This window comes from Salmo trutta, chromosome 36, assembly GCF_901001165.1.
Source record: "Salmo trutta chromosome 36, fSalTru1.1, whole genome shotgun sequence".
Classification (NCBI taxonomy): Eukaryota; Metazoa; Chordata; class Actinopteri; order Salmoniformes; family Salmonidae; genus Salmo; species Salmo trutta.
In genome coordinates this window covers 26,285,249-26,298,239 of record NC_042992.1, presented here as the reverse complement: position 1 = coordinate 26,298,239, position 12,991 = coordinate 26,285,249, and the positions used below count along the sequence as shown (strand labels likewise).

Sequence of the window (12,991 nt, the reverse complement as noted above, 5' to 3'; positions counted from 1 at the left end):
ATTAAATATAACAACAAAAACGCCCTACACACTGATGTTTATACAGAACCAAAGAGGGGTAGGTTCTCTAGCTTTGAGCATGTTCACACAAATCGCCCCCTACAGTAGCTCCACTATCGCACTGGGAGAAAATAGAACACACAATTCAATGAATGAGTTTGTTCTGAAGTGTCTATCCTATATCTGAGAGTTACACGAAAGATCAGGAAACATTTGCTAGTTTCCATATATGTCACGACTTCCGCCGAAGTCGGCTCCTCTCCTTGCTCGGGCGGCGTTCGGCGGTCGACGTCACCGGCTTTCTAGCCATCGCCGCTCCATTTCTCATATGTCCATTTGTTTTGTCTTGTTCCATACACACCTGGTTTTCATTCCATAATCACACTGCATGTATTTAGTCCTCTGTTCCCCTCCATGTCTTTGTGTGTAATTGTTTATTGTTATGTGGATATTGTCAGGCGCCATACTTTTGTTATGATCCGTGTTTTTGACACGTTTATGTTTTTATGTGCTGTCGTTTTTGGACCGGAATTAAAGTGCGCCTGTTTACTACACTCTGATCTCCTGCACCTGACTTCGCCTCCATACACACCCCCAACAATATACTTCCATACATTTGTTTGATTGGTACCGGGGGACCTTCAGACGAGTCTTGTGAGGCCTGTGGGCGTCCTAGAGCATAACAACCGAGGGGTCAGAGGGGTCATATTAGTGTGTAGCCCAAACTGTTTGCAAGCTACAGACAGAAGTTGGCAGATCGGCAGTACCGACTTCAGACGAGTCCCAAGATGCTTGTGGGGGTTGTAGAGCAAAACAGGGAACACCATCGTGTTCGTGAAAGTCTCAAACTGCTCAGACGATTTTGTGAGAAGACCGATTTTCTGGATGTCTCATGGTCTAACAAACACCGCTCTATCTCTGCCACCTTTCACCACAATCTCCATTACAGGAATCCCCTGTTTTATGGCTCAGCATCAATCTGCTTAATAGAACATTACATTTACATGACAAAGGGGAGAGTACAGCTAGGAAATAAACACACAAACACAGCATACTGCAGAATGTTAATAACTGATTCCCCAGCAGCAAAATGTGAGATAGAGAGACAAGGAGAGAGAAAGAAGAGAGAGAGACAAGGAGAGAGAAAGAAGAGAGAGAGAGAGAGAGAGGAGAGAGAGAGAGAGAGAAAGAGGAGAGAGAGAGAGAGAGAGAGAGAGAGGAGAGAGAGAGAGAGAGAGAGAAAGGGGAGAGAGAGAGAAAGAAAGAGGATGGAGAGGGAGAGAGGAGAGAAAGAGAGAAAGAGAAAACGAGAGAGACCAAGCACCAACCAGCACATTCCACTGAGCACCAACCAGCACATTCCACTGAGCACCAAGCACCACATTCCAATGAACACCAAGCACCACATTCTACTGAGCACCAAGCACCACATTCTACTGAGCACCAAGCACCACATTCTACTGAGCACCAACCAGCACATTCCACTGAGCACCAACCAGCACATTCCACTGAACACCAACCACCACATTCTACTGAGCACCAACCAGCACATTCTACTGAGCACCAACCAGCACATTCCACTGAGCATCAACCAGCACATTCCACTGAACACCAAGCACCACATTCCACTGAGCACCAACCAGCACATTCTACTGAGCACCAACCAGCACATTTCACTGAACACCAATCAGCACATTCCACTGAACACCAAGCACCACATTCTACTGAGCACCAACCAGCACATTCCACTGAGCACCAACCAGCACATTCCACTGAGCACCAACCAGCACATTCCACTGAGCACCAAGCACCACATTCCACTGAGCACCAACCAGTACATTCCACTGAGCACCAAGCACCACATTCCACTGAGCACCAAGCACCACATTCCACTGAACACCAACCAGCACATTCCACTGAGCACCAAGCACCAACCAGCACATTCCACTGAGCACCAAGCACCAATCAGCACATTCCACTGAGCACCAAGCACCAACCAGCACATTCCACTGAGAACCAAGCACCAACCAGCACATTCCACTGAGAACCAACCAGCACATTCCACTGAGCACCAACCAGCACATTCCACTGAGAACCAACCAGCACATTCCACTGAGAACCAACCAGCACATTCCACTGAGAACCAAGCACCAACCAACACATTCCACTGAGCACCAAACACCACATTCCACTGAGCACCAACCAACACATTCCACTGAGCACCAACCAGCACATTCCACTGAGCACCAACCAGCACATTCCACTGAGCACCAAGCACCAACCAGCACATCCCACTGAGAACCAAGCACCAACCAGCACATTCCACTGAGAACCAAGCACCAACCAGCACATTCCACTGAGAACCAACCAGCACATTACACTGAGAACCAACCAGCACATTCCACTGAGCACCAACCAGCACATTCCACTGAGCACCAACCAGCACATTCCACTGAGCACCAACCAGCACATTCCACTGAGCACCAACCAGCACATTCCACTGAGAACCAAGCACCAACCAGCACATTCCACTGAGCCCCAACCAGCACATTCCACTGAGAACCAACCAGCACATTCCACTAAGAACCAACCAGCACATTCCACTGAGAACCAACCAGCACATTCCACTGAGCACCAAGCACCAACCAGCACATTCCACTGAGAACCAAGCACCAACCAGCACATTCCACTGAGAACCAAGCACCAACCAGCACATTCCACTGAGAACCAAGCACCAACCAGCACATTCCACTGAGAACCAAGCACCAACCAGCACATTCCACTGAGCACCAGTGGAATTATTAGCTTTATTAGAAGCTGTTGCCACAGAAATAATACCCATCCCAGCACTGAGGAACATGCCTTCAGACTCACAGAGAGAGACAGAGACAGAAAGACAGAGAGAGAGACAGAGAGAGAGACAGAGAGACAGACAGAGAGAGAGAGAGAGAGAGAGAGACAGAGACAGAGACGAGAGAGAGAGAGAGAGAGAGAGACAGAGAGAGAGACAGAGAGAGAGACAGAGAGAGAGAGTGGCAGAGAGAGAGGAAGAGAGAGAGACGGAGACAGAGAGAGAGACGGAGACAGAGAGAGAGAGAGAGACAGAGAGAGAGAGACAGAGAGAGACAGAGAGAGACAGAGAGAGACAGAGAGGAGACAGAGAGGAGACAGAGAGAGAGAGAGACAGAGAGAGAGCAGAAACCAGAGAGAGAAGACAGAGAGAAGGGAGGAACAGAAGAGAGAGACAGAGAGAGAGAGAGGCAGAGAGAGGAAGAGAGAGGAAGAGAGACAGAGAGAGAGACAGAGAGAGACAGAGAGAGAGACAGAGACAGAGAGAGAGACAGAGGCAGAGAGAGACAGAGAGACAGAGAGAGATAGAGACAGAAAGACAGACAGAGAGAGACAGAGAGAGAGAGAGAGAGACAGAGAGAGACAGAGAGGAGACAGGTAGATAGAGATAGATAGAGAGAGAGAGGACAGAGAGAGCAGTAGAGAGAGACAGAGATGAGACAGAGAGAGAGAGATCAGAGAGGACAGAGAGAGACAGAGAGACAGAGAGAGACAGAGAGAGACAGAGAGAGAGAAACAGAGAGAGACAGAGAGACAGAGAGAGACAGAGTGAGAGAGACAGAGAGAGAAGAGAGACAGAGAGAGAGAGAGAGACAGAGAGAGACAGAGAGAGAGAGACAGAAAGGTATGTGCCCGACTCAACGACACCGTACAGAGGATATTTATGAACCAATCCATCAAGCTCTACTTGTACTCCACTCTCTGGATTTAAAGAGCTTAAGAATGACATTTTGACAACAACTTGTATCTGTCCCTCGCAAAATGAGACTTTTCTGTCTCAAACCCACGCCTACACAACTAACCAAACACCACGCCTCACACTACATCACATAGACCTCTACAGAACGTCTGACATTGCTGCTCCAATATTCAGCCAGTGTTGCATGTGTTCCATGGTAACATGTTTGAGATCACATAACACGCTGAACACGGATGTATCGGTGACAGGATGCAACAAGCTGTCGTTTCTCATCCCCAAAGATTTCCTGTCAGGTTAGGAGTAGGGGGACTGGCTCATATCTTAGCCTTGGGATGTGTTGCGTTCCTTTGGCCCTGAGTGACCAATCCCTCTTCCAGTTTCGGAATTTATTACAAAAGCGTATTCATTCAAAATTGGGGGCCTGGTAAGATAACACCAGAGAGAGAGAGAGACAGAGAGAGAGAGATACAGAGAGAGAGAGATACAGAATTAGGCCAATATCCACTAATAATAAAAACTCAAAAAAGAGCAATTAAGTTTTGGAAACATCTAAAATACAGTGACCCCCTCTCATATCATTACCAAGCCCTGCAATGCCAAGAGCTGAGCAAAGAAAAGAGTCCCCTCATCCAGCTGGTCCTGGGGCTGAGTTCACAAACCTGTTCTACTAACACACTGAAGCCTCAGGACCAGAACATCCAATCAATCAGAATAAACCAAATTACAACACAGTCAAAACAAAACTACATTGCTTATTGGGAAACACAAGCACAAACACAAAGCAAAATGCAGTGCTATATGCCCTAAATCGACAGTACACCATGGCTAAATATTTGACCATGGTTACTGATCAAAACCTTAGAAAAACCTTGACAAAGTACAGGCTCAGTGAGCACAGCCTTGCCATTGAGAAGGGTAGACACAGGAAAACCTGGCTCCCTGTAGAGGAAAGGCTGTGCAGCCACTGCATAACAGCAGAACCTGAGACGGAGCTGCATTTCCTGACAAAATGTCAAAAATATAAAACAATTAGAGAGTGTCATTTCCCAAAATTTTAAACTCTTATTCAAGGTTTCAAAGACCTCTCTGATGAGGATAGGCTACCCGTCCTGTTGGGGGAGGACGCAGAGAGCTGTGGGTTGGCAGCGCACTACATTGCTGCCTGCCATAAGATGAGGGACAGTGTCTGACAGACCAATAAACCTGCACATGTCCTCTACTGTATGATTATTGTTATTGTTGAATGTATGGTTATTCTGACCCTTGGTTATTTTGTTACTGTTGTCCCATTGACAATTTTGATTATTAATTATTTTTTATATTGTAAATATCCAAAATAAGCTTTGGCAATATGTACATTGTTACGTCATGCCAATAAAGCAAATTGAATTGAATTGACAGAGAGAAAGCCTGATAGGAGCAGCCAGGCAGGAAGCTACAACAAAATTAAACCAATGAATTATAGATAACACGGAAAGCACTTTATCTATTGAATAGATATTTAAATGTATTTGTTGTTATTTTTTCCCCTCTCGACTTGTTTGTTTATTTTCCGGTGAAGACGTGATTGTCAATCTTGTAAGTCTGGAAGCGGCGTTATTACACTGATAAATCAGGCGTGGGAGGTGATGACGCTATCCTACAACTCAGCGTCCCTGATGTTTTAGTCACACAGATACCTGTGTGCGTGTCATGTCATTGTGACACACACACAGTAATGATTCACGGTTCAATATAGCCTGCATGATGAAAGATGGCATCACACTAAGACAGGACACAACTACACTCAAAGGGAGACTACAATGAACGAACAGTGAACGGACAAAGACTGAATGGCTTTCAGTCATACTGAAAAACTCGATAACAATTCTAACAACAGCCATTGTGTTGAGTCCATCTGATTTGGCAGTGTATCAGAGAGAGTTCACACTCCTTGGATTCTGTGAGAAGCCAGAGTAGATCTCATCCTGAAAAGCCATCCATCACAATCATGAGAAAGTCTGCTAAAACTGGAGGTTTTTCAGACCCCCAAAAAAATTATAACACGTGAATGTTCAGAGAGAGTGAGAGAGAGAGAGCGAGAGAGAGCCGAGAGAGAGAGCGAGAGAGAGAGCCGAGAGAGAGAGCCGAGAGAGAGAAGAGAGCAGAGAGCCGAGAGAGAGAAGAGAGCAGAGAGAGCCGAGAGCAGAAAGAGCCGAGAGAGAGAGAGCCGAGAGAGAGAGCCGAGAGAGAGAGAGAGCGCGAGAGAGAGCGAGAGAGAGCGAGAGAGAGCGAGAGAGAGCGAGAGAGCGAGAGAGCGAGAGAGCGAGAGAGCGAGAGAGCGAGAGAGCGAGAGAGAGCGAGAGAGCGAGAGAGCGAGCGAGAGCCGAGACCGAGAGAGCGAGCCGAGAGAGCGAGAGACAAGAGAGCGAGAGAGCGAGAGAGCAGAGAGAGCAGAGAGAGAGAGAGAGCAGAGAGAGAGAGAGAGCAGAGAGAGCAGAGGCGAGTGAGCAGAGAGAGAGAGAGAGCAGAGAGAGAGAGAGCCGAGAGAGCGAGAGAGAGAGAGAAGAGAGCAGAGAGCCGAGAGAGAGAGAGCCGAGAGAGAGAGAGCCGAGAGAGAGCGAGCCGAGAGAGCGAGAGAGAGAGCGAGAGAGAGAGCGAGAGAGAGAGCGAGAGAGAGAGAGAGAGAGAGAGACGGAGAGAGAGAGCGAGAGAGAGAGAGCGAGAGACGAGAGAGCGAGAGAGAGAGAGAGCAGAGAGAGCAGAGAGAGAGAGCGAGAGAGAGAGCGAGAGAGAGAGCGAGAGAGAGAGAGAGAGAGAGAGAGAGAGAGAGAGACGGAGAGAGAGAGACGGAGAGAGAGAGCGAGAGAGAGAGAGCGAGAGAGAGAGAGCAGAGAGAGCAGAGGCGAGTGAGCAGAGAGAGAGAGAGAGCAGAGAGAGAGAGAGCCGAGAGCCGAGAGAGCGAGAGAGCCGAGAGCCGAGAGAGCGAGAGAGCGAGAGAGCGAGAGAGCGAGAGCCGAGAGAGCGAGAGCCGAGAGAGCGAGAGCCGAGAGAGCGAGAGCCGAGAGAGAGCGAGAGCCGAGAGAGAGCTGAGAGAGCGAGAAAGAGAGAGAGAGAGAGAGAGAGACAGAGATATATACACCTTACACACACTAATTAATAAACACGTCCACCAAAAACAAGACGGCAAAATCTTTGCTTGCTTTATTGACTTTAAAAAAGCATTTGATTCTATTTGGCACGAAGGGCTATTCTACAAAATTCTCCAAAGTGGGCTTGGTGGTAAGGTGTATGACTTAATAAAATGTATGCACACAGAAAACAAATGTGCAATAAAAATCAAAAACCAAAGAACATAATTATTTTCACAATGTCGAGGTGTGAGACAAGGCTGCAGTTTGAGTCCAAATCTTTTCAACATTTATATCAATGAATTAGCAGACATGTTGGACCATTCTCCAGCCCCAGGACTCACACTATTTGACACAGAGGTGAAATACCTGCTATATGCTGATGACTTGGTACTTCTATCACCAACCAAAGAAGGCCTTCAACAGAACATTAATATTCTAGAGCAATATTGCCATAATTGGGCCCTGGCAGTAAATTTCCAAAAAACGAAAATCATGATTTCCCCCCCACCAAAAAAAAACAGATGTCAGAAACACAAATATAAATTCAACCTGAACAACACCATCATTGAACACACTAAAAATTACAACTACCTTGGTCTGACCATATCTGCATCGGGAAACTTTAATATGGCAGTGAATGCACTTAAAGAAAAAGCCCGCAAAGCATTGTATGCAATAAAAATGAAATTATTCAAAATCAACATCCCAATTAGAATTTGGACGAAAATATTTCACAGTGTAATCCTACCAATAGCTCTTTACGGAAGTGAGGTTTGGGGGCCGCTCGATAAACTGGACTTTAAAATGTGGGACAAACATCCAATTGAAGCCCTACATGCAGAATTCTGTCGGAAAATCCTACAAGTCCAGAGAAATACACTAAATAATGCATGTAGGGCAGAATTGGGCCGCTTTCCAGTGATAATGAAAATACAGAAAAGATCATTAAAATTTTGACTACATCTAAATTCAAGTCCAAATTCAAGTCTGCAATTTAAAGCACTTCAAACCCAAGAGCTGAGCCCAGAAATGAGCCCTCTCAGTAGCTGGTGTTGGACCTCACGAACCAAGCTGGCACCAGCACTGCTTCAAAAGAAAGAATTCAAATAAACAAAATCATGAACCAATCAAAGGACTCATATTTACAACATTGGAAAAACGAAACTAAATCCCAAAGCTGACTAAATTCCTATCTGACCCTAAACAGCGAATATGAATTGGCTGATTATCTCTACTCTGTCAGAGATACGAAGCAGAGACAGATCCTTACCAAGTACAGGCTGAGTGACCACCTGGCAGAGACAGATCCTTACCAAGTACAGGCTGAGTGACCACCGATTGGCAATAGAAACTGGCAGACATAAAAAGACATGGCTACCCAAAGAGGAGCGTGCATGTGGTCTCTGCACGACAGGGGAGGTAGAGACGAGAGATGCACTTTCTCCTTTACTGTGAGAAATATTCCTCACTGAGAGACTCCTTATTCACAGAAATGACTACATTTATTCCAAATTTAAACTTATTAAACCCAGAGGAAAAAGTAAAAATACTCATGGGCGAAGGAGCAATGGCTCCTCTTGCAGCCAAATATGTATACTGCTCAAAAAAATAAAGGGAACACTAAAATAACACATCCTAGATCTGAATGAATGAAATAAACTTATTAAATACTTTTTTCTTTACATAGTTGAATGTGCTGACAACAAAATCACACAAAAATAATCAATGGAAATCCAATTTATCAACCCATGGAGGTCTGGATTTGGAGTCACACTCAAAATTAAAGTGGAAAACCACACTACAGGCTGATCCAACTTTGATGTAATGTCCTTAAAATAAGTCAAAATTAGGCTGTGGTGTGTGTGGCCTCCACATGCCTGTATGACCTCCCTACAACGCCTGGGCATGCTCCTGATGAGGTGGCGGATGGTCTCCTGAGGGATCTCCTCCCAGACCTGGACTAAAGCATCCGCCAACTCCTGGACAGTCTGTGGTGCAACGTGGCGTTGGTGGATGGAGCGAGACATGATGTCCCAGATGTGCTCAATTGGATTCAGGTCTGGGGAACGGGCGGGCCAGTCCATAGCATCAATGCCTTCCTCTTGCAGGAACTGCTGACACACTCCAGCCACATGAGGTCTAGCATTGTCTTGCATTAGGAGGAACCCAGGGCCAACCGCACCAGCATATGGTCTCACAAGGGGTCTGAGGATCTCATCTCGGTACCTAATGGCAGTCAGGCTACCTCTGGCGAGCACATGGAGGGCTGTGCGGCCCCCCCAAAGAAATGCCACCCCACACCATGACTGACCCACCGCCAAACCGGTCATGCTGGAGGATGTTGCAGGCAGCAGAACGTTCTCCACGGCGTCTCCAGACTCTGTCACGTCTGTCACGTGCTCAGTGTGAACCTGCTTTCATCTGTGAAGAGCACAGGGCGCCAGTGGCGAATTTGCCAATCTTGGTGTTCTCTGGCAAATGCCAAACGTCCTGCACGGTGTTGGGCTGTAAGCACAACCCCCACCTGTGGACGTCGGGCCCTCATGGAGTCTGTTTCTGACCGTTTGAGCAGACACATGCACATTTGTGGCCTGCTGGAGGTCATTTTGCAGGGCTCTGGCAGTGCTCCTCCTGCTCCTCCTTGCACAAAGGCGGAGGGTAGCGGTCCTGCTGCTGGGTTGTTGCCCTCCTACGGCCTCCTCCACGTCTCCTGATGTACTGGCCTGTCTCCTGGTAGCGCCTCCATGCTCTGGACACTACGCTGACAGACACAGCAAACCTTCTTGCCACAGCTCGCATTGATGTGCCATCCTGGATGAGCTGCACTACCTGAGCCACTTGTGTGGGTTGTAGACTCCGTCTCATGCTACCACTAGAGTGAAAGCACCGCCAGCATTCAAAAGTGACCAAAACATCAGCCAGGAAGCATAGGAACTGAGAAGTGGTCTGTGGTCACCACCTGCAGAACCACTCCTTTATTGGGGGTGTCTTGCTAATTGCCTATAATTTCCATCTGTTGTCTATTCCATTTGCACAACAGCATGTGAAATGTATTGTCAATCAGTGTTTGCTTCCTAAGCGGACAGTTTTGATTTCACAGAAGTGTGATTGACTTGGAGTTACATTGTGTTGTTTAAGTGTTCCCTTTATTTTTTTGATCAGTGTATTTGCCTGCCATAGCCTGAGGGACACTGAATAACAACATCTGCATAGTAAGCAGTAACTTACTTATTATTACTAATTATTATTGTTGTTTATCATTCCAAATATGTAGTGGTATGGGTGGTAATGGTAATGATAGCAGTTTAGTAATGGTGGTGGGTGGTAGTAGTAGTGGTATGATGATAGTAGTTGTAGTACTGATGTAATGGTGAGATGACCGTTATTAGTTTATAATTAGTTCTAGTTACATTTTCTATAGTTAGATTTTATATTTATTACATTCTACTATTGACGGTTACCATTTTACTGTTATTATGTTTGTATTTAATTTTGTATTATTATTTACTGCAATTTTATATTATATTTGTTATTGTTTATAATTTTATTACAATGTATATTGGTATACATGTTTGCTTTGGCAATATTGACACAATAGTTTTCATGCCAATAAAGCACTTGAATTTGATTTTGAAATTTGACAGAGAGAGCGAGAGAGAGAAACACAAGGAGCTCCTGGACGAGAGCCGAGAGAGCGAGAGACAGAGACAGAGAGAGAGACAGAGAGACAGAGACAGAGAGACAGAGACAGAGACAGAGACAGAGAGAGACAGAGAGAGACAGAAAAGAGACAGAAAGAGACAGAGAGAGACAGAGAGAGACAGAGAGACAGAGAGAGACAGAGAGAGACAGAGAGAGACAGAGAGAGACAGAGACAGAGAGAGAGAGAGAGAGAGACAGAGATAGAGACAGAGACAGAGACAGAGAGAGAAAAACAAGGAGCTCCTGGTTTAATTATGGCATTAGCCAAGCGTGTATAGAAGATTAATTTATTCCATCACGTTATTTATAGATGTTTTATGAAAATATTAGTAGGCTGTGGTGGCTAATTTCTGCATTACCAAATGAGAAGAGTTACAAACACACCAGTCTGAGTTAAACTACATCTTTAATACTTAAGATACTTTTGCAAAAGTAGTTGACCTTCAATAATGCACTCTCTCGAATGAACCATTGAATGAGGTAATTACACAATGGCTACAGAGATCTTTTATAGCAACGATACACCCCCTTCAACGTACATTGACAAACCACAGATACTTAGTAACAGTTCACAAAGGTTAAGTTTTGTATGACAGATATCCATAAAAACACAGCAGACAGTAACTGCTATGCCAACCTGGTTCATTGAATAGGCCAGTATCTGGTCGTCCTTAGAACTGTCCCTCCCTAGTACGGGTATAGAACAAAAACACCAGTTCATCCAATGCCATATATCAATTGTCAACTCTAGATAGTCCCATCTCAAGCAAAACCCCCTCTTGACCCCACTCCTGGACAGGCTCACTGGGGTGAGTTAGCCTCTAGGCCATATACTATCACAGGATAGGTGTGAGATCTAGAGAGGGACATACAAGGGTCCATTTACTGCCATAATCCTCCCCACAATAAAGAAAAGCAGGGAGTGACTTGCTCACAGACATTGTGGAGACAAGTCATTGGTTCCCCATTAATCACGCCATCCCTTCACATGGTTTAAGAATAAGTAAAGACACATTCCCATGAAGACAAGTCTGACCTCTCCCCTCTCTGGGCCCCAAGTGTCTGAGCCCCAGCTAAGGTAGACATGCAACTGAAAAGACACCAGAGTCCAATGGACACTTTCTAATGACAAGTACCTCAAATAGGCATATTATACTAATAAAACATCTTAATTATCTATGTTACCCAACTAATTCTGATTCAACTTCAGAAGGGGTGTGTGTGTGTGTGTGTGTGTGTGTGTGTGTGTGTGTGTGTGTGTGTGTGTGTGTGCGCCCACCTATCGTCTTGTTGCGCTCCTCTCCTCTGGTGTGCATGATGATGGGAGAGTAGATGAAGGGACTCTTGGAGGACATGATGTTTTCCAGAAGGCCTTTCTGCTTGTGGGGGCGCAGGCTGACGGGCAGATCCAACAGCTCCACTGATCTGTAGCAGGGGAGAACCAACCAATCAATCAAATGTATTTATAAAGCCCGTTTTACATCAGCAGATGTCACAAAGTGCTGTACAGAAACCCAGCCTAAAACCCCAAACAGCAAGCAGTGCAGATGCAGAAGCAAAGTGGCTAGGAAAAACTCACTAAAAAGACAGGAACCTAGTAAGAAAACCTAGACAGGAACCAGGCTCCGAGTGGGTGGCCTCTTCTGGCTGTGCCGGGTGGAGATTTAAGAGTACATGGCCATTAAGGTCAGATGGTTTGTAAAGGAATGGGAGATGGAGAAGGAGCGAAGGAGGCAGAGAGAAACATTTATCTCAACAGCCAGGTCCATTATAGATCCTGAGAGAGAAAATGAGATGGATTTTGGCATGGTGACCTGAGCCACAACCACCACACACACACACACACACACACACACACACACACACACACCTCTGTCAATCAGATGGCAGCAGAACATAAATCCTGTAGAATTGGTGAATTCTGTCCTGAGATTCTAGCCCAGGCCATTTAATGAGCAAGCACTGAAGGTGTGAATTGGAGGCTGGTGGACACAGCACTTATCACCTCTGTGAGGAGCCAGGCATTCATTCATTCATCCATCCATCCATTCATTCATCCATCTATATCTACACACAGACAAACGGTACAGACGGTCCTCCATCTCTCCTGGTGCTAGTAATGGCCCTGCCAACCCAGAAATAGGGCTAGAATTCTGAGTGGGCAGAAGTGGGCAGAACTCTGAGTTGTGTTTTAAGTGAACTTACTGTAACATAAACACTAGGCTACCTTTAAAGAACTATTTTATTCTCAATAGCGCTGAGCAATTAGTGCTTTTTGAGGTCAGTTTTACATTTGGATTATGTGGTTTGACCACTGTAACACAGAATAAACAATGAATAAAAACCATGATGGTAGTGACTTCTCATTACTGCTGATCACTTATTAACCATCATTTATTCTCTTTAA

The 12,991-nt window shown here is 45.7% G+C and overlaps 1 protein-coding gene across 1 annotated transcript in view; it reads right to left on the bottom strand.

The window, feature by feature from the left end:
* LOC115175462 (trafficking protein particle complex subunit 9-like) overlaps positions 1-12,991 on the bottom strand; it is a 126,094-nt gene that overhangs the window by 58,979 nt on the left and 54,124 nt on the right. The window contains exon 2 of the mRNA XM_029734697.1: positions 11,864-12,009. Within this exon, the coding sequence (XP_029590557.1) occupies positions 11,864-12,009 (146 nt within the window). The remainder of the gene's footprint in view (positions 1-11,863; positions 12,010-12,991) is intronic.